The sequence below is a fragment of the Ursus americanus genome, chromosome 24 (assembly GCF_024610735.1).
Source record: "Ursus americanus isolate L20-20 chromosome 24, mUrsAme1.1.p, whole genome shotgun sequence".
Classification (NCBI taxonomy): Eukaryota; Metazoa; Chordata; class Mammalia; order Carnivora; family Ursidae; genus Ursus; species Ursus americanus.
The window spans coordinates 8,976,100-8,998,304 of NC_142150.1; the positions used below are offsets into that span (position 1 = coordinate 8,976,100).

Sequence of the window (22,205 nt, forward strand, 5' to 3'; positions counted from 1 at the left end):
GGTATCAAAGGCTGTAGAAACGTCTGGAACCCATACAGTTCCTACATGGTGCAGTTTCTCTTTGCCCATCTCTCTCTGTTACGTTTTCATTTGTGTCTGGGCTCTGTGTGTCTTGTGTCTGTCACATCCCCTGGCCTTGCTGTCGAGGGTGGGGACACCTGGGGGTCATCACTGTATTCGTACTGCCTTGCACGATGCCTGACACATAGAGGGCGCTGACAGACCGTGTAAGATGAACAAATGAATCCTCCAAGGTCTCTGGCTCAGGATCCCAAAATAGTGAGTTTAAGAGTCTTCAAGAACAATGGCAGACACTTGAGGAGTTCCTTGACCCCCCCCATTGGCTACGATTGGGTGAAGGTTGTTTTCCTATCTAATCACTTGCCACCCCTGTTGTGCTGTTGTATGACTGTGCTGATGGGGGGCATTTCATTCGGTAGAGAAAAAGGTGCCTGCCTGATCTGGCTGGGAAGCAGTGTGTTTGCATTGATGGTTCCGAGGAATCAGTGGAAGCATCTTCTTGCCATTTCTCTGGCTGTCTCTGCCAAAGAATTTATAGGGCATAAACATGATATGCTGTCTTGAAAAAAAAAAAAAAAAGTCAGGGAAATCAGCCAAGCTCTGTATCCCACGTTCCTCTGAACTTCCTATAATACAGCCCTTGAGGCAGGAGGTGGGCCTGGGGTTCTGCTCTGCTCTGCTCATCTCCCCAGGATGTCAACACAGTGTTTCCACTGAGATTTGGGGCACAGTTTTGGAGTAGCTTTGGAAGTCTTGCAATGTGGAGCAAAGGTGAACTGGAATGGGGAAAACTAGTAAAGAGAAGAGGTATGCTCTCTTGAGTTCGTTTATTCTTCTGGTCATTCATATAAAAATCATTCATTCATTGACAAAACGAAATCTACCTTAACGGTTTTCTGAATGTCTAAGAAGTGCTTTGTGCCCAAAAAGAACGTCTTAGAAGTCATTAGGTTTTACTCTTCTAGTTTATTCAAGCTTTGATTTTTAAACCTAGGTTTTCTTATAAATCTCACCTATAAATCAAGTGTTTTCGTATAAATTAAGGTGATTTCCACTTGTTATTTGGTTAGTACTTGGTTGATTTAAATTGAACAAATTGAATTTTGACAATTAGTACTGTTTGGAAACTTGGATAATTAAGTTTCCTTAAATAGTTTAGATCGTATTCGTAAGTTAACATGCCTGGTTTCCTCAAGTTCTTCAAACATCAGACGGAGTGGAGTTAACCACGCCTAACAAGCAAAATCTTTCTAAGCACTTAACTCTTGCAAATCAAATAAACTAAAGTTAAAATGTCATAAATTAAGTTTTCTCAAACACTGTAATTCTTTTTTGCAGGCCGACTCCCAATCCTTAAACCTTTCATCTTAAAAATCTCAAATCAGAAATGAGGACTCATTTAAAATGGAAATCAGAGGACTGTTTTTATTTACATTCTTGAATATGCCCCATATTCTTTTAAGTATTATAAATATACAGAGATTATCCCAGTGATCACGAAGATTTCATCCTGTACTTAAGTATTCATATTATGATTTACTCCCTCAGCAACCCTCCTCTTTTTAAACCTTCCCAAGGATTTAAAGTCATTTGCTCCCAACGAAGGGGAATACGTTTGTCATCTCCATTGGGCTCTGAACCGTTGTAGGGGCTCAAGAGCAAGACGCAGGGATGGTCACATTGTTTCCAGAACGATCGTTCTAGAGCCATAGCTGAATACACTGTAGTTCTTTCTGCTGTGTTGCCTGGGTCCCTTGAACCTCTTAGCTGGACTCTCGTTTCACCACACAGCAAACACAGATCCTCTGTGTTCTTTCACATTTCTGTTGTAATCCATCTCTGTAACCCCTTTCAACATTGCTCACCAGGACCTGGGTCAGTGGACTTTGGGACCCTGGGTGCTGGTTGTACCTAAATTGCCTTTGCCACTTGATGGGATGCAACTAATGTTCTTCCTGCCTGAATGAATTCTGCATGCTTTCTACATTTTTCCCGTCTGACTCTTCAGCCACACGTCTGGAGTCACTTTACAAACAAATGGCCATTCCCCAGTCAGTAGCACGAGTATACCAAGTGACAGAAACCAAAGCAAACTAGTTTTGAGCAAAAGAAAGGAATTTATTAATTCTCGCTTTCAGCCTCCTAGGGGGTGCTTGCTTCTGACTCCGCAGGTGTCAGGTATGGCTGGATAGAGGTGCTCACGGGATGTCCTTCGTCTCGACTCTGCTTCCGTCGGTGCTAGCTGCCTTCTTGGGCAGGCGAGGACAGAGTGGCCCCTGGAGGTTCAAACCCCACCTGCATCTCTTCCAGAGCTGCACTTCCTCCTTCTCGGCATCTCCTGTGTGGTCACGCGGTTTGGGGGAGTGCTATCTTAGGCCAAGTTAAAGAGATCATTCCAGCACTTGACAGCTGTTCAGAAGTTTATGGACACCGTGAATATCTAAGAGGGGCACGAAAGAGCCAGCATCTAGCCCACGGTCTCTTGTTAGGGCACCGTGGTTATCACAGGGCAGCTCCTGCAAGTACTTGGAACTCACTGACTCTGAACTTGGTGGCTCATGATCCCTTACACTCTGGATTTCGGGGAAAGGACAAGTTTGAAATCACTGATTTTTACATCCAAACAGACTTGCCAGTATCCCAAAAGATCCAGAAGGGAGGGAGACATGGCTGGTTCTCCATATGCAGTGACGGCTGGTTTCTGGCACAAAGACAGCTGTTGCTCAGCCCAGGCTGCACTCGGTTGTCACCGTGCCCTCGTCCTCATCCCTGGGGTCCCCACGCCCACCTTCCATGGCAGCCGTCACTGGCTTCTCCCCGCCTGGGCTGGCTCGGTCAGGGTGGCCCCAAGATGCTCCGGGCACCGATGTGGGAAGCACCGTGTGTACCGTGAGCGCACACGCCCCTCCAGAATAACAGCTTGCTGTTGAAAGGCCATACGGGAGGAGCGGGTACAACTTCAAAGCAAAAACTCCGGGGCTTGGATTCATGGGCATCTGTTACGAACTTCCCGCCTTCCCCCGCCAGCCACACTCCTCTCTTCAATCCTCTTTCTTCTTCACTGGATTAGAGGAAACTTTAGATATATTAAATTGCTAACCCCAGAGAGCAGATGCAATTAAAGACTCCTGTGACTTTTTTTTTTCTTTCTTTCTTTTATGATAATCGTGAGAGCCGATTTGGGTCCTTTCTCGTCTGTTAGGTCACGTTTTCTCCAGCAGAGCTTTACATGGTTGCCAGCCTAGTGGTATCATCCCTGTGTCCCCCATAAAGAAACTGAGGCATAGGAGCTGTGACTTGTCCAAGAATGAGCTGGGGGGAGGAGGCTGAGCTCAGAGTCCGCAGCTGGTGGTAACTTTTTGTCAGAGCTTGTCCTGTCATTCCTCTCTGCGTAGGAGTTCAGCCCAGAGGGCTTTGATAAGCATGGACTATGGGCCTGCGGGGAGAGGGGACATGGCTCACAGAGGGCTGAGGTGGACATTCCGGCAGCATGCCCTGCAGGGGAAGCGGGAGTGTGGAGATTGTCTTTGAATGAGGCCCTCCAAGCCTCAGCTTCCTCCTGAGAAAGTGAGCCATGTCACCTTCCGACAGTTGACATAGTGGAAAGCCGTCTGGCCTCACAATATAGAAGGTGGCTCTGGAGTCAGAAAGGCTGGATCCAGGTCCTGTTCCGTCTTTTACTGGCTGTCTGGTCTCGTGCAACCTTGCCTGCCTGCCTTCCTTTCTTTTCTTTCCTTTCTTCTCTCTAAAGATTTTATTTTAGAGAGAGAGTGCCCGTGAAGGGGGAGAGGAGCAGATGGGGAGAGAGGGATGGGGAGAGACTCTCAAGCAGTCTCAGTGCTGAGTGTGGAGCCCCACCCCTGGGCTCCATCTCATAACCCCCGAGATCACGATCTGAGCCGAACCCAAGAGTTGGATGTCCAATCAACTGAGCCACCCAGATGCCCCAGCTTTCTTACCTTTCTAAGCCTCAGTGTCTCCATCTGTGCAATAGGAAAACAGGAATAATTACCTTTTTCCACTAGATGAAGTAGATCAGGTTACATTATATTGGAAGCTTACTTCGGACCAGGGGATGGGTTAAAAGTCTTGGTCGCGGTGGGAGACGATGAGGAGAAAGAAGAGCCATTGCTTGGAGATTTGACTTGAGCGGTAGGGGTGGCCTCCGTGGATTTGTGGGTTGGGAAAGGAGCTCTATTTTAGATGTATCCTGGGATGCTGTTAGAGTTAGAGATGCTAATAGAATTGACGGGTTTCTGCTGACATCTGAGGCTTTCCCTCCCTTGGCATTTCACTCCGGCCGTGGAGTCCAGAGGATTCCTAGAGCAGCTCATCTTTGCACTCTGACCTCAGGGAGAGTGCCGCTCTTGACTCTCTCTCCATTGCTTCTGGCAATCGTCCCCAAGCCCACCGCTCTTCCGCTGCCATTAGGTCTGGAAAGTAGCCATTGGCTTCTGCAGAGTCCCCAAGATGCATTTGAGGATGGGTAGGAGGTAGGTAGGGTCTTCAGCCCCCTCTGCTCAGGAGAGCACCCTCCATGTGGGGGAAGGTCCGTCTCAGCCACTTCACCCAGCTGGCAATCCAGAACAGCAAGGAGAGACGGTGCCCTTGAGATGAGTCATGTTAGAGGCAAAAGAGCTTCATCTGGGGCTTTGTGACACAGGGCGCCTTCGGGGATGGTATGCGCTTGTCCGTATGGTTGGCCTGCGCTGACCCGGCATGAGGTTTTGGTGCTCAGGATGTGTTTGTCTCGGCAGCTGGGATGACAGCAGCTCGGTCAGCAGCGGGATCAGCGACACCATAGACAACCTCAGCACCGATGACATCAACACCAGCTCCTCCATCAGTTCCTACGCCAACACACCTGCCTCCTCTCGCAAAAACCTGGATGTGCAGGTAAGCAACAGGCTCCTCCAGCAGCTCCTGCCGGCAGGGAGCCTCGGGCTTGTGGACCAGGGGGGCCGTTTGGGGTGAGCAGCGTCCCCAAGTCCATACGATGAGGCCTGATCACCTGCTCACTGCCTGTGCTCTCATCTCACTAGCCCTGGCCTCTACCTGCAGGGAAAGGGGGGGTCAGGCAATGGGGCACTGGAAACAGGAATGGGGAGGCCTCACCGTTGTCTGCGAAGGTCTTGATAAAACCATATTTCCTTCCTGGACCTTTGTTTCTGAATTTGTTTTTTGTTGGTTTGTTTTGTTTTGTTTTTTTAAAGAGGATGCTGGACTCAGTTGGTCATTTTTAGCCTGGAGCGTGTGTCCCCGCCTAGCCACAGTGGACCACCGCTGTCCAGGCACATGCTGCTGTCTCCAGAGTGATGGGGCGGGAACAAACATTGACAGCCTTGGGCTGGAAGACCAGTATGTCCTCACCAGAGGTTGGGAACTGTTGGTCTAAAGGTCACATCCTCGTGCTGACATTTGTCTGTTGGCTTATGGCATCACTCTTCTTCTAACCCAGATTATTCCATGTCAAATTTTAAAAATTGCATTATTTCACATAAAAAGGAGATTCTGGTTTCTCTTAAAGATCAGAATATATTGCTTTCTTGAGCCTATATTCTCCACATGGCAACAATCAACAGGTGTCCAAGTGTCTGCCCCTTCAGACAGGGAGCCGTTGTCCCAGCGTGCCCCAGCTGCTGCTGGCCAGCTGGCCCCATCAGTATACCTGCCAGACCCCAAGGTGCTGGAGTTTTCAACCCCTACTTTAAAACTCTGAGACTGTGTGTCTCGGATGCTGTGCTCCCTTCTGTTTGCTTCCAAAGTGGTGTCATGTGGATGCTTTCACTCACCCTCACAGCGCTCCTTCGTGGGCAGAGGGGTTGGTTCTAGCAAACCCATTTTACTAGGAGAAAAGTGAGGTACCATCCTCATATAGCCAGTCCCCAAGTTGGGACTGACCGGCGCAAGCACTGGTCAGCCGTGGTGGCGCTGGCTTACGTGGCCCGGGATCTTTTTCATGACGTGTCCTTCCCACCAGTGGGGGCCACTGCCTCCAGTGAAGCCACGCGAAGGTCCGATTGGGACACGGTCTCCCACAGGGGCCTGGGGGAGGGCAGAATTGACACCGCCCCTTCCTTTACTCTCTTCCACACGCACTTCCTTTCTCAGTTTTCTCTGCGAGACAGGAGCTTCTTTGGAAATTTCTGTGCTTTCGAAGGTATCTTTTTTTTTTTTTTTTTTTTGAGGATAGGGCTAAATAAAGAACGCATCAGAGTGTGGGAGTGCTCGTGTCCCACAGAAATGTGGACATTGACTGCCTGACGAAATACGTTGCGCGTCGCCTCTGGGATTGCCTGTCACTTCTTGAATTTGCATTTTCTCCAGAATTTCCAATTATTGTTGAGTGAGAGTTGAATTTTGGTGGTGGTGGTGGTGAAGAAAAAACACGACCCAAATAAAGGAAGCACGTGATGTTGGGGGTGCTGATAATATTCTATATCTTTTTTTTTTTTTTTAAGATTTTATTTATTTAACAGAGAGAGACACAGCGAGAGAGGGAACACAAGCAGGGGGAGTGGGAGAGGGAGAAGCAGGCTCCCAGTGGAGCAGGGAGCCCGATGCGGGGCTTGATCCCAGGACCCTGGGATCACGCCCTGAGCCGAAGGCAGACGCTTAACGACTGAGCCACCCAGGTGCCCTGGTAATATTCTCTATCTTGATCTGAGTGGTAGTTATATGAGTAGGTTAATTTTACCAAACGTATTTGGGCTATGTGCTTAACATTGTGCATGTCGTATAGGAATGCTGTACCTCATTTTAAAGGGGTGATTTAAAAAAAACACGCACATGCACACCTAGCCACACTGCCTGAGTGATCCCTGATCAGTGACTAGACACAGGTTACAAACACAGCCAGCCTGTGTCCCTGCCACCTGCCCCCTGCCAAATTTTTTCCTTTCCTCGTGGACACTAATTTTTCTTCTTTTTCTGAGAGTCTTTCTAATTTCAGGGTAATAATAACAACCAAGGTTTTAGACTCTCTTTAGATATTGAGGTGGGGAACCCAGAGAGGAGAAAGACCAACAGACAGACAGGTTTGTTGGGTGGGGGGGTTGTGGAGAGAGAGGGAGAAAGAGGGTGGGGGAGGGAGGGAGAGATGAGTAAGTCACTACGTTTCTCTTTTTCTTTTGAGGTGGGAAGAGTCTTGCTTTTAAGATGCAGGTTGAGCCAACAAAACACAGTTAGAAGAATCTTTTGTCTTTGTTTCCCTCCCACAAAGGTGGAATCGGCATCAGTTTTCCACATTGATACAGAGTAAGCATCTGGCATTTACGAATGATTTTCTGTCTGATGGACTTAGATTTGGTTAAGGCCAGGGCCCCCTCCTCTTTGACCAGCTTTTTGCTTTCATCTAGAAAAGGTCACATCAGAAAAGGTTCAAGAATACTACACAAACAGGTCTTTTGATCAGGTTCAGAAGGTTATAATGTCAAGGGATGGAAGGGGTTTGATAGTCATTGGGTTGGGTTTTTGTCGTCGTCGTTGTTTTGTTTGTTTGATTTTGCTATAAAACTACCTGAGTTTAAAATACTTAAATAAAAACTAAGCCAGTAGGTCTTGGGATAAAATAAATGCAGACTTGCACCCAGAGTTACTAAGATTCGCGGAGAGGTGGTTTCCCCGCAGCCCTTTGTTCCTGTCTGGGGAGTATCTCCGAATCTTTGAATGAGCGGCAAGGGCAGCCTCGCCCCTCCCCCCCTTGTCCGGCTCTGAGCAAAGCTAAGGGCCACGACTCCGCTCAGAGCAGCACTGGGCAGCAGGAACACATGTGCTGTCATCATCCCCCAGGGCTCTGCTGGGTTTCCGTCACAGGCTGCATTCCATGATCGAAGGGGGAGCGCGCGATGTCCCCGGGCGATGCCGGGAGAGGCAGGGTGAGGCGGGGAGAGGCAGGGTGAGGCGGGGAGAGGCAGGAGGAGGCAGCCCAGCCTGTCCGCGGGGCAGGCCGGCTGAGGACAGGTTGCCCAGCCAGGTGTGCACCTGGGAAGAGCTTCTGAGGACCGGCTGAAAGGAAATGCATCCGAGGAACAGGGAAGTTGGGGTCCAGCAGCGTGGCTGGCGGAGCAGATCACAGAGGAGCTGGCCTTCAGAGATGAGAGCCCCCTTTGTCTGAGAGTGACTGTTCCCCTCAAGGATGGTCCGGGGTACCAGGGGTGCCCCACGTGGGACGCACATGGCCAGGCGTCCAGCCCCAGGCCTCCGATCCCTGCGCCCCAGCGGGGCGGAGAGCCTCCTGGCTTGAGGCCTGGCAGCCTCCTGACGGAGTCCTCCGTGATGACCGGTGAGTCCGGCTGGGCGGCCCCACCGGGTGCGGGGTCAGCGAGGAGGGTTCAGCGCCCGGCTCTGCGGCATCCTCGGAGAAGCCCATCAGCTTCCTCAAGGCTCTGCCTCCTGGTCCGTAAAATCACAGGAATTAGACTTGTCTCGAAGGAGGAGCGCGATAGTAACGTGGAAATACTTTATCCGAACATGCTCTAGCGATATCTCATTCTTGGTTGGTGCTCAGAAGTTTCTTTTCTTTTCCTTCTTTCCGTCCTTCCTCTGGGTTAGCGGTCCCTCTGCCTCCTTCCCTCCCTCCATTCATGTCAGTAACCAAAGTCTGACTGTGTTCTTAATACATTTTGCAGCATTTTATTTTTAGGACCCTGTGTTGGTGGCAGAAGACTTGTAACCAACACACCTCTCTCCCCCACGTAATCATCTTTCCATTCACGTCCTTGGTCGTTCAGTATTTCCTCCCAGTCTGTGGAAGTTTCCATTCCAGGTGCTGAGGTACAAAGAAGCATGTATCAAAATTCCTTTCCTTTTCCCCGCCTGTGAAGTTTTTATTATACAAGGGGAGGAAGATAATTCCATGTGAGTTTAATTTTTGCTACTCAAGGAGATAAAATTCTGAATTCTGTGGCAACAATTCCTGTCCTGTGCGAGGCCTCAAGTGAGCCTGGAGCTCTCTGGCTGCTGGTCTGGATACAGGGATAGGGTTTGGCTGGGGGCGGGGAGGGATGACCCTTCTGCCCACCTGCTAGGTGCTGCTGCTTGTGACTGTAGGCAAGTCACTTTCCTTCTCCCCCCCTGTACTTTCCTGGTCTGTAAAATGCGGATAATAGTACAAGCTCAGAGGATTAGATGAGCTAATAATGTAGGCAGAAGGACAAGGTGCCGACCTAGTGAGTGAAGTGGCAGGTGAGAATGCTGATGCTGATAATTACTTCTGGGATGACTGCAGTTGAAGCTCGAGCCAGTTCAGCATCTCGACCTGCAGGGGTTGTAGGCATGAGGAGGGCAGTGTCCTGGCTTCCAGAGGCTTGTGGCCCAAGAGCAGGGAAGATGAGTACCTTGTTCTCTCTCATGCAAGACAAAAATGGAATAAAGACAACCAAGTGCTGGGGGTTTTCAGAGGTACGAAAGTTGGTGACAAAGGAGCCACTCTGTGAGTTCCTCCACACTGAGTCCATTGAGTCCACTGTCTATTCTCTAAGACTCCTGTCTGTTGCATCTCCATTTTATACACGGATCATGACCTCAGAGGAGGTAAGCCACTCCCTCTAAAGGAGGGAGCACCCAGTACATGAACTCAAGCTCCAAGCCCGTGTTCTCACCGCACATCAGGCCACGTGGCCCACCTTGGTTTCACCCTCTCACTCTCAGAAGATTGACCTCCCTTCTGTGGTCCCAGAGCAACCTGGGCCCTCCTAAATTTCAGGCCTTCTCCCCACCAATGTTTGGTGGCTTCTCTACCTTCCCTCAGGGATGTTGAATGAGTAAGTGGACTTCCAGGTAGGGACAATAGGAAAATCTTCCCAAGATTAGGTGCCATTTGAAATGAGAACAACCGATGAAGGCATGGAGAGCCAAGGGAAGATACAGCTCTTTCTACATGCCCAGGCAGCTGTCCTGCTACCCTTAACTTGTTAGCTCTGGGAACAGAGAGGCTGGGACTTTTTCATCTTTTGATGCCGAGTGGTGCCTCCACATGATCCGGCGCATAGCTCAGGAAGGTTTTTCTAAGGAATTGTGAACTTAAAACCAGTAGAGGGTCCCAGGCCTGCTATGCAGAGTAGAGCTGGGAAGGTTACTGCCCTGGGCCAAGTTGGGACTGTGATGGTTCGATGTTTGCTCTTTCTAGAGGGGTATCCAAGTCGTAGTCCTGGGCCAAGTACGGTCTCTCTGCCACTGGGTAAATCAGAGTTCTGGGGGTCGCACCCAGAGGCTAGGCTGGAGCTGCTTCAGGGCTGGAGTTGGGGAGCAGCCAGCCAGTATGGAAGGAGAATCTACTGGGTGTAGGTATTGTGTGAGGTGCTGTTAGGCATGCAGAAATGTCTTATGTCCTTGGACTTATTCTGCAGGAAGGCAGTGTGGCATAGTGGCTAAAATCTAGGCTCTGCATTTCAGACTCCCTAGAATCCTTGGATCTCCACTTCCGCATTGTGTCGTCTTGTGCAATTTTCTTTTCTACTCTGTGCCCCAGTTTTCTTATGTAAAATTGAGACTATGAATTGTAACTTCCTCATGGATTTTTGTTGAGGCTTAAATTAAATGATACATGAGAAGCACTTTGGCCCAGTGTGCCTAGCACATATAAATGGTTAATAAACGTTAGTTGTCCTGCTACTACTCTTAGTATTGCTGTAATTTGATTAGGGAAAATAAGGTATGGGAACATGCAAAGAGTAACTAATATAGTAACCCAGAATGTAGCTAAGTGCTAAGTTTTCAGCACTTCCTGGAGTGTGTCAGAATGTACTTGAACATAAGCTCCAGAAAGTTAGTGACTTGTACTTGTTCTTCTTCATTTACTACAATGGGGTCCCAGACCCCATAAATTTGCCTAGCATATGGTGGCACCCAGGAAATATTTGTGGATTGAATGCTTCTAAAGCCTATCTCTTTCCTGCCTCAGGACCTTTGCATGTGCTCTTCCCCCTGCCTGGCATGCTCTTCCCTAAACTCTTCTTAGTAAGGAATTCTCACTCTTCAAGACACTTCTTCAAAAAGGCCTTACCTGACCACCATCCCCCATCCTCCTCATCATCAACTAAATTACATCAGTGTATTTCTTTCTCCTACTCCTTGTCCTTTTTCTTATAAAAGTCTTCATAATTCATAATTACTCATTTATTTGTATTTATTTATCCAAACCTGCCTCCCTCGCTGGATCATAAACTCCAGAAGGGATGGAACTTAATCTTACCCATGGATCCTCAGACCTTCCATGGCGTCTGACAAATGGTGGGCTTTGAGAAGCATCTGGTTGAAGGAATCTACTGGAAGTGTTTAAAGGAAGGAACAGAGGCTGGAGTCGTTGGGACGGGGAATGGGTAACTTCAGTCTCAGATCATCTGTAAAACTGAGATGAATGCAATGCTACATATTGTCATGACGCTCCTTGGCCAGAGAGTGGTCAGGATCAGAGATCGTTTGTTGAAGCGTGCTGTAGCTTGAAAAGCATGCGTTCATCGGTGACTCGTCAAGCCTTGATGGAGTTCCTGCTCTGTGTTCAGGTGTGGGAACAGGGTGTCTGTGTCCCTTGCCTCAGCGGAATGGGGAGTGTCCCACAGTCAGGGAATAAGTGTTTTGTCCGCCTCCTACTTCTGGTGCCCAGTACCCGGAGGGAGCTCAGCATGTGTTTGAGGAATGACCAAACAAGCACCCATCAGGGGGCTGGGACGACTGGAATTTAGGAGGGATGCGGGGTTGAGCGGGGAGAGAGGCCGTGGTGGTGCCTGAGAGGTGACTTAACTGGGGCTGTGTGTCTGTATTCACCTTTGTCCCATACCGTGGTGTAGCCGCAGGGGAAGGCACAGGTAGTACTCTGGGATGAAAGGCGTTAAGCCAGATTCTTGCTGGATCATCACTCTGGTTTCCTGCCCTGCTGACGATGCCCACTGTCGGTAGAGAAGTGCAGCAAACCCAGGCCTTGTCACTCAGTGTGGTCGCTCAGGAGCATTGCAGACTCCCGTCCGCATTCACTGCACTGTTTCTCCCTACTGGCATCCCCTCAGACTGGCCCCGACCCCCTAGGGAGGCCCCCAAAGCATTCTGGTTAGCTTTGTGCCTTTTCACCGTGGTGAATCATTAACATCACACTTCTGTCCCCTCCTGGGTTCCGTGGCCAGCAGGTCAGGGCTCTTCCAAAGAAAGCTAGCTAATTATATCCCTTGTCTGAACCAAATCCCACAAGAGGAGCAAAGCAGTGGCATATAAATGGAGCCGGGTGGGAGCAGGCACCTCGGGCTTTGGAGGCTTTGCTTGCTCCCAGCCCCTCTCTCTCTCTGCCTGATCCGCGTGGAGCTACCAGCCACCCTCGCCTGCTCGGTCGGCGTGTTAGACTGTGGCGCTGTGCTGTATTCAAAGATCTCGCTGCCGGTGGAGTGATAGGAAGACGGCAGAACAAAGGGAAAGAGGCCAGGAGGCTGGATGCCGGATGAAGAGGGGTCTCCGGAGTTAGAGGCGCTTGTCGCCAAGTGGCAGTGAGTTGGTGGCTGAATTCTCGCCACGTCTCCGTCTGCCCATGTTTCTCCTCCATAGGGCTCTGTCCCCCTTTTCCCCCTGGCCCCTCCTACTCTCCCTCCTCACTCCTTCTAGGACATAGTTATATTTTGTACTTTCCTTGAGCCAAAAAAGAAAAAAAAATTCAGGCTTTCTAGCAAGATAACCAGATTGTAAAGGCCCAGACATTTTCAAGTAGTCCTCTGTCATTGTGTTGGCATTCTCGCTCTGGGCTGAGGGGCTCCTGGCTGGGGATTCTGGAAGGACTAATTCAGCGTCTCATCCACAGACCGACGCCGAGAAGCATTCACAGGTGGAGAGGGGTTCCCTGTGGTCGGGCGATGATGTCAAGAAGTCAGACGGAGGCTCAGACAGCGGCATAAAGATGGAGCCTGGATCTAAGTGGAGGCGGAATCCCTCGGACGTGTCTGATGAGTCGGACAAAAGCACGTCGGGCAAGAAGAATTCGGTCATCTCCCAGACGGGCTCGTGGCGGCGAGGCATGACTGCGCAGGTGGGCATCACCATGCCAAGGACGAAAGCGGCTGCCCCAGCAGGCACGCTCAAGACCCCAGGAACTGGTGAGTGAGGGGCTGTGCTGCCTCACGTCTGCATTTGTTGGTCTGAAAACCAAAACCCGCAGTCATGTGAGCAAAAGCTTCAGTGCCCATCAATGCTCAGGTATTTCTTCTTAGAATGTAGACTCTGCTAATAATTAGCTTTCGAAAAAGTATCACATCCCTACCTTTTCCCAAGTGGAAATAGGTAGGTGTGCAAGCCTCAGACTCTGATGGTAGTTCAGCTGCTGGGGTGTAGGGAATTGGTTTAACTGGGCGCTGGGGAGGGGCGCCTGGGTGGCTCAGGTCCTGATCCTGGGGTCCTGGGGTCCTGGGGTCTGGGGTCGAGCCTTGCATTGGGCTCCCTACTCAGCAAGGAGACTGCTTCTCCCTCTCCCTCTCCCTCTGCCTGCTGCTCCCCCTGCTTGTGCTCGCTGTCTCTGTCAAATAAGTAAATAAAGTCTTTAAAAGAAATGTAATCTTCTTAAACAAAACAAACAAACAAAAAAACTGGCACTAGGGAAGAGCCAACACACCCGTGTGTGTGTGTGTGTGTTCACTGGCATGAGTTTACGAGCTGCTTTTATGTCCCGTTCATGTTGCCCATGATTTAGGGGTGTGTGTAAACAAGGGTAGTGTTTTTGCAGGAAGGCAGAGGTGCCTCCCGAAAATGTTAAGGAGAGCCTTTTAATGGACAGAGAAGGAAGAAAGGTCAGAAGGCAGGATCTCTATATCAGCGATTGGCTGGCTTTGCTTTGTTCTGAGTAAATTTAGGCTGCTTTGCAATATTCGTAGAATCATTGACATCCCCCTAGAAGGCTCACAGTGACAGTAGTAGGCTAGATTATCTTTATAAAAAGCTCTTTCCTTTGCCTCCCAAGGCTACTGCTTTCCCCAAGGAAGAAGTGAACCAGTTCTTGGGAGGAGGGGAGGATTTTAAGCAGCCGGGGCTGTGCGAGCTGGCTTCTTGGCGTGCACGCTAACCTTGCTGCTTTCTCCCTTAGGAAAAACAGATGATGCAAAGGTGTCTGAGAAGGGAAGGCTGTCTCCCAAAGCCTCCCAAGTGAAGCGCTCCCCGTCAGATGCAGGCCGCAGCAGTGGTGACGAGTCCAAAAAGCCCCTCTCCAGCAGTTCCAGGACCCCCACTGCCAACGCCAACAGTTTTGGGTTCAAGAAGCAGAGCGGCTCGGCCGCCGGGCTGGCCATGATCACAGCCAGCGGGGCTACTGTCACCAGCAGGTCAGCCACGCTGGGCAAGATCCCCAAGTCCTCTGCACTCGTCGGTCGGTCCACTGGCCGGAAGACGAGCATGGACGGGGCTCAGAACCAGGACGATGGGTATCTGGCTCTCAGCTCCCGGACCAACTTGCAATACCGGAGTTTGCCAAGGCCCAGTAAGTCCACCAGCCGCAACGGGGCTGGGAACAGGTCTAGCACCAGCAGCATCGATTCCAACATCAGCAGTAAGTCCGCGGGCCTGCCGGTGCCCAAGCTGAGGGAGCCTTCCAAAACGGCTCTTGGCAGCTCCCTGCCTGGTCTGGTCAACCAGACGGATAAGGAGAAAGGCATCTCATCTGACAACGAGAGCGTGGCTTCCTGTAACTCGGTGAAGGTGAACCCGGCAGCCCAGCCTATGTCCAGTGCGGCTCAGGCTACACTCCAGCCAGGGGCCAAGTACCCCGACGTGGCCTCTCCCACGCTCCGCAGGTAAGCGGGTCGATGGCACTGAGCAGAGCTGGAGTACGTGGCACGGCATTCTGAGTGAATCATTTTTTGATCCTTGGGGAAAACAGCCTCTGTGTTTCTCCGCTTCTGTTTAGTCAGAGCCTGCCAGTGATTTTGTAGTCAGCTGATTATTTTCCTGTGTGGGGAAGAAAAACCTAAGTGTCGAGTCATTTGGGTTCGAATCCTGAGTCCACCTTCATTAGCCACCATGCATCCTTTCTTAACAGTTCTGTTTCAGTTTCCTCCTCTGTAAAATGGGAACACCTACCTGAGATTTCATGTGACTAACCTATGTAGCCATATCTGGCCCATAATAGGTGCTCAGTCAGACTAGCTACTGAGATCTTAGTATACCCCGAGGCCCCGGGTGGGTATATGAGGGGAAGGCTGAGGATATTTTTTCCCGCCTTGTCTTATTAATTCTGTGGCTGAGATTCTTCAACATTATGCCAGACCGTGAGCTCAGCCAGATCCTCCTCTCAACTAGCCCAGGATCCCCCGGCCACATCCTTTTTTATACTGCATGCTTAATTCCAAATGTGTTTCTGAAATTTTTGCTTTCTTAAAACAAAAAAAAAAAAAAAAACAACCTTTTAAAGCAGAAGTGTTTCTGAAAAAGAGGAATTGATTTCTTATTCCCTTAAAAAGGCATTTTCCTGCATTTCCACACTGAATGGAAATTTTTATGTGAAAATAGTGTTATTTTTTAAGCAGCTCCTTTTTAAATGTATACAGCTTTTGCTTGCTCATATTATCTCATTATTATATCTGCTGGACCATCCTCGAACTGCAGCGGCATAGGACAGAGCTTATCTCACCTTCCCAGGAAATGGCTTATCCTAGGAAAGAGTATAAGTCCCGGATAGAAAATTAAGTAGGGAAAAATAAAAAATTATGTGCACGTGTACATATTTGGGGGGTGAATGGGAACGTTTGAAAAGACTTCAGAAGAAGCATGCCACGAGAAAGATGTAATGAAGCCGTTCACTGTTCTTTGTCTAGACTTGAGTATTAGAATTTCAGTAATGATTATTTTTTCAGGGGAAGGTCTTGTTGGGCTGCTCTTTGTTGTTTTAACAGATTGCCTTGTAAATGAAAATTTTCTCTGCTTCTTGCCTCAAGTACTGTATGTACTGTTCGCTTTTGGTATTATAGATTTCCTTTAGTAACTACAAAGGTATTTTGCTGGACCCTTAGGCTACTGTAATAGAATACTTGAAAATGCATGCGGATTCTTAGGCTCTACATTGAACAACTTTCAGCCAATTCCTGTTAATTACATTTTTCCTAAATCATTAAGAGGTGTTCTCAATTTCCTCTTTGTGCTTCAGTACAGAGAAGAGAAATCTTAGATGAAGGGATAGCTCTCTTCAAGTGATTTGAAGGACTAGCAGACAGAAGATTGGGCTTTTTCTGTGTAGTTACACGGAGAAGAATTAGGGGCAATGAGTAAAAGTGAAGAAGATACATCAGATTTTGGTTTTCTAGTGATTGGAAGGGCTTGACAATGGAGTGAGTTACCCTTAGAAGTAGTGAGGTTCCTGTTACTGGAGGTATGTAAGTATGCCAAAGCCAGGATTCTGCAAGAGGATATCTCATTCTCTGGTTGTCATCAGGCAAAAAGGTTTTCTAATCTGTCACCAGATATTGTAGTGAGGATTGATTATGTGTGTGTGTGTGTTTATTTTTACAATGATTGGGATTTGTAAGGACCATGGAGTAGCTGGGTGCAAGGCAACGTGCCTAGGATGATAGGTAGTAGTTTTGTCACTGCAGAGAGGCCCACTCCACGAGGGTTTGGTGGGTGGAGCACGTACCCATCCTTGGACTTGAAGACAGTCCTGCCGTTCTTAACAGAGGGCCCTGTTGCCAAAGGAAGAGAGAGACATATGTGCCATTCCCTGTTTTTTGGCAGCACATTTTTGGTCATCAGCGGGGGGGATGACATGGAATGACATTTCTGTCCCCAAGACCCACTGTGTCTGCTCTTACATCGTGTGAGCCCAGCAAGATTTCTCTGTAGATCCTTGGGTAGGACTAGCCTCCCATCTTTCAGATGGGCGTTCACTTGAGGAGAAATCTGTGAAGATACTTTTCCCAGGCCCCATCCGGATCTAAACTCGTGTTCTTGATTGTTCGTGTTGTCCTTAGAGACGGAAGCAACCAAAATCCTTGGAATTGAACTGTCATACACTGAGTACCTGCTTTGTGCCCAGGGTCTCGGATACAAAGATGATCAAGACAGCTCTTTTTCCTCGAGATGTTTCCCGGGCTGGGGCAATTTTCTAGTTACTCTATTTATAGAAGTAAAGGGAGGCAAGATCTGATCTGGGACCATCATGGCTCGGCCTAGAGAAAATTATTCCTCATTGCCCTTGGGGTCTCGGCTACAGCCTAGAGTTTGAAGCTGGAGCCTTGTGATTCACCGGTGTCTGGGCCCCCTGCATGGTGGCCTTTCCCAGTGGAGCACCATCAGCCATTTCAGTAGCAATGACTGTGCCCCTCCCCAGGATTGTTGGCGCTCCCGTACCCGTGCCCCACTGTACTTTAACAGCTTGGTGCCCCTCGTCGCTGGCTGTTCAACCCATACACCCCTTTGTCTCTTCACAGACTCTTTGGTGGGAAGCCTACCAAGCAAGTGCCCATTGCCACAGCAGAAACCATGAAAAACTCAGTGGTGATCTCCAATCCTCACGCCACCTCGACCCAGCAAGGTAACTTAGAGTCGCCCTCAGGCAGCGGCGTTCTGAGCAGCGGGAGCAGCAGTCCTCTCTACAGTAAGAACCTGGATATCAACCAGTCTCCTCTAGCCTCCAGTCCCAGCTCAGCCCACTCGGGCCCTTCCAACAGCCTCACCTGGGGCACCAACGCCAGCAGCTCATCCACGGTCAGCAAGGACGGCCTGGGCTTCCAGTCCGTCAGCAGCCTCCACACCAGCTGTGAGTCCATTGACATTTCCCTCAGCAGCGGAGGGGGGCTGAGTCACAATTCCTCTACGGGCCTCATCACCTCCAAGGATGACTCCCTGACTCCCTTCGTCAGAACCAACAGCGTGAAGACCACACTGTCGGAAAGGTGGGTTCCGTGCACGCGGCTCTCTCAAAGAGACACCCTTCTGAAAGTCCAAGGGTTTGTGTTAGGAACCCCAAATGTCATTCACCTTTGCCTGGGAGATGGCGCTCTTTCTAACCCCTGCTGCCTTTCCTTGGGGAAGCCGGTTGGGGATGGAGTTCAGCTCAGCTCTCCTTCCTGTTACCTTTTCCATCGTGGTTATTCTCAGGGCTTGGAGCTGCTGGCCGTCTCTGGGGGGGACGGATTTAATGTTTCCATTTGAAATGGCATTCCTCCTTTGAGGTCCTTCCATTTTATTGTTTGTTCATCAGCTGCTCGTTTCCCCTCCACTTGTAACTGTGCAGAGTAGGTGGCAGGCAGCGGTCCTGGAATGGGTGGCCGGAAAGGTTTTGGGCAGTTGGGTGGGCTCGGCGGGCGTCATGGCAGACACCCTCCTACGGAAGGGCGGCCAGCCAGAGTGATCTAGAAACTCACAGCAGCCTCAGAGCTCCGGATTTCACTGCGACGGGCTGTGAGTCCAGTTTCTCCACGTAGGCGAGAACGCCAGGATCCGCACTGGGAATGAGAAAAATGTCCTAATCGTTGTGTGTGTAACGACCCCTCCCCTTTCTTCCCATCTAATGTTCCTTCTCTTATTTTCTACCTGCCTGGACTTCTAGCCCTCTCTCTTCCCCTGCTGCTAGCCCTAAGTTCTGCAGAAGTACTCTGCCCAGGAAACAGGACAGGTAATGACATTGTAGGCCGGGGAGCCCACCGAGCCTCCGGGTTCCCCTGCGCATCTGTGTCAAGCCAGACGTCTTGTGTGAGGCTGTTGGCCTGAGGCTTCCGCTTGTGTTCGTGGCTCTGATGTACCCTGTGACCCCAGACATGCCAGTGAGGGTCTGCTCCACTGTCCACCGCAGCCCTGGAAGTGGTGGAGTCAGGCTGGCCCATCCCTCCCCAGCTTGGGAAGGAAGCTCAGCCGCTTGAACGGGGGCTTGAACTGGGGCGGCAGAAGCCCTCGCTTGCATCTCTGTCTTCCTGTGGCATGCTCCTGCTTCCCAGCTCCCCAGCTTCCCACCCTCTCTCCCCTCTCTCTCCCCTCTCCCTCCCAGCCCAGAAATGATCTACCACCCACTGTGCGGCGTGGCCCTCACCTTTGTCTCCCCCACCCCTACTCCCCACGCAGCTGGCTCTTTTCCCTTCAGAAGTCCTTCCCTGCAGTTTGGCTGTTGTGTCTTGCAGGCTGTTGTGTTCTGTGTGCCCGTTTCCTGTAATGATAATGAAAAAGAGGATGTGCAGGGTTGAGGCTCTACAAACTGAGAGGCTTGCTTGCCCCTAGCTGCCCTGTGGGTGGGCCTCAGAGATGGATCCTGACCTCCAGTTTGTGGGGGGGCCACAGCTTGGCCAAACATAATCACCAGATGTTGTTTCGTGCTAGGAAAAAAAAAAAATTAATGAAAATCCTCTTCACCCCGTCAACAGCAAAAACTTTTTGTCAGACTCACCGACCAAGCCTTTAAACCCTTGTTCTTTGGAAATCCAAATGCCTTGACTTTATCAGCCAACAAGTTGTAACATGCCCTGACTCGGGCCCAGGGCTCAGCTCTGAGCTGCACCAAACTTAAGAGGGACCTGGAATTCACGGTGTTACCCATGAATTCCAAATATGCAGACTGCTGGCCTCTTGACACCCTCCAGCAAGTCCCTTCTCTCACGTGAAGTCATCGTCAATGGCATTTCGGGGTGGGCCAGAGGTAGGGGTGCAGGGAAGCTGGCATCTCTCTCTCTGAGAAGCAGTGGTGCTGGTACAAGGCTGGGTGACCGGGCAGGGGAAGATGGGGGCTCTGTTTCGACCTGGGGCAGCCCCTGGGTTTTGCTTTGCACCTGTGGCAAAGGAGGAAGAGTTGGGGTCCAGTGGATGGCTCAGGCCTCCTGGTGCCTCGGGGTAAGGTATGCGCTGGTGTCAGCCACGCCCAGGATCAGGTTTCTCTTGTTTTCCGTGGATGTGGACGTGTTGCATGCGCAGCTGGCTATAAGGGAGCGCTCCCTGGTGTCGTGAGTCTCTTGCTCCAGATCTCCGGCCCCTCCTTCGTCTTTCCCTCCTTCCCTTGCCTGCTTTCCCTGTGCTTCTCTGAAGTTCTCATTTTTGTTTTAACTTTCCTACAGTGACCCGCACCTTGATAGGAACACTTTGCCTAAAAAAGGACTCAGGTATCTGCGTTTCCTCCTTCCATCCGTGCCATCTGGTGTGGCTTTGGGGCTTGGCTGCGTGACTCTCATGGCTGGTGGGGGTTTGGGCTGGGCTGGGGTCCCCGCTTTGGCCACCGCAGCAGGGCCCGCTGAAACGGCGGCTCCGTCGGCACCCTCTCATTCTCATCGCTCCATCTGTTGGCTTTTTTGCTTGGGCAGAGGCTGTGCTTTTTCAGGCTTACTGTGGCGAAAACCATCTCATGAAGAACACCCCTGGGCCAGCCCAGAGAGCAGTTACTGCTACTCTTGGGACCAGCGGGTTCAATTGATGAGCTCTTCACCCTGACCATGTTCTGTTCACGGCTGTCTTCCAAAAGAAAGGATGTGACTTACAGCACGTTGGTTAGCCAGGACATGGGCAAAGGAGAGAAATATCTCCCCCAAATTGGAAAATATTTAACTTTTCGGGCCATAGAAAATTACTAAAGACAGATGCTTTGTCCTTCCTAAATATTCTAAAAATTGTGTCAGTTTTCGGTGCCCAACAAGACACGGGTGTGATTGGCTTTGGTGTAAAGAAAAGACTACCAGGAAGGAACGTCCTTCCATTCGTCGTAAGTCGTGGCTCATTTTTGGTGCAAGTCCTGGTGAAGCAAGATGATGTAAGTTACCGTTGCTCACGCCATCTCCTTCACTTTGCTAACCGGAGGGACTCCAGTTCTAACGCCTGCCCCAGGGTCCTACTGTATGATGGTTGCAGCTGTCATTTCTCCTGCTCTTTAAACACCTCGTTGTTCGTAGCATTTGCTTCACCCTGCACTAAGCATTAAGTGCTTTCGCCAAAAAAAAAAAAAAGGAACTTGGAATGAAATGTTTCATTGCTGTCATGTATGTCTGTAGTTAATAACTTGCAACTCTTAAGGCTGAGAGCATTCTGAACAGTAATGTGAGGTAGGTATCAATGCTGCCTTTCAGTAAAGGAACTCGAGTAAGGCCAATTCTGAGCATCTAAGAATAAAAATATTGAAAACCACCCAACAGATGTCCAGCGGGAGGAAGTTCAGCGCTGTGGCCATAGAGGGGGCAGTTGGCAAGGCCTTTTGTGCTAAAGTCTTCTTCTTGTCAGCCCCCATGTTAATACTTAGATCCCAGCCACTCTCAAGATGAGTTTGGCATTGATGCCCTACTGTTGCCCTAAGAGGAAGCTAACCCCTCTAAATAGAAATATTTTAATATATAAATATATATATTTTTTATTTATTATTTATTTTGCAGTAGAGATCTATCAAAATGATGTAGCTCTGGCTTTTTAAAATTGTTTTTTTTAGGGGCGCCTGGGTAGCGCAGTCATTAAAGCGTCTGCCTTCGGCTCAGGGCGTGATCCCGGCGTACCGGGATCGAGTCCCACATCGGGCTCCTCTGCTATGAGCCTGCTTCTTCCTCTCCCACTCCCCCTGCTGTGTTCCCTCTCTCGCTGGCTGTCTCTCTGTCACATAAATAAATAAAATCTTTAAAAAAAAAAAATTTGTTTTTTTTAAATTTCAGAATAGAGATAGGTGATAGGCTGTCTTCATGCAATTGACGTGACCTAGAAAGTTGTATGTCCATCACCTATAGCAAAAACATTTAAGGGAGAGACATTTTTTGCCCCCCTCACTCTACCTCTCCCTTCTAGCTCCCTCCCTCCCTGCACGTTCATGTGCAATGCCAAGACACCAGCACCTCTTTTTCTTGAGTCAAAAGAATCCCTCTGGTTCCATACTCAGTAGTCGCCCCACAGTAATCTGTGTCTAAGTCCAAAGGTACTCTGGCCACTGGGCACTTCAGAAATTTGAGATGCTGCCCGCGGGCATGATGAGAAGAGCATGGATTTTGGAATCAGACATAAAATGGATTGAAATCCCAGTACGTGATTCGAGGCAGGCCCTCCCCTTCTTTGAATGTAAAATGGGAATAGTAGCGTCTGCATTGCTGGGTGGGTGGGAGGTGTTGGCAAGAGGTCTACGAAGGCACCCAGCACATTGGTGACACTGGATACATCATTACCAGATATGTTACATAATAAATGAGGAGGTGGGCCCCATGACTTCTGTGGCACCCAGTGATCTGGGGTTCCTCTTACGGAGACTTACCGGGGCTACATTGCAGCAAACACTGTAAGCGTTG

At 49.8% G+C, this 22,205-nt stretch overlaps 1 protein-coding gene across 3 annotated transcripts in view; it reads left to right on the forward strand.

Moving 5' to 3' along the window:
* NAV2 (neuron navigator 2) overlaps positions 1-22,205 on the forward strand; it is a 382,986-nt gene that overhangs the window by 304,040 nt on the left and 56,741 nt on the right. For all 3 annotated transcript variants that reach the window (XM_045808618.2, XM_087855343.1, XM_087855344.1), the window contains 6 exons: positions 4,779-4,917; positions 12,803-13,094; positions 14,075-14,777; positions 17,406-17,870; positions 18,527-18,592; positions 20,016-20,060. In XM_045808618.2, the coding sequence (XP_045664574.1) occupies positions 4,779-4,917; positions 12,803-13,094; positions 14,075-14,777; positions 17,406-17,870; positions 18,527-18,592; positions 20,016-20,060 (1,710 nt within the window). The remainder of the gene's footprint in view (positions 1-4,778; positions 4,918-12,802; positions 13,095-14,074; positions 14,778-17,405; positions 17,871-18,526; positions 18,593-20,015; positions 20,061-22,205) is intronic.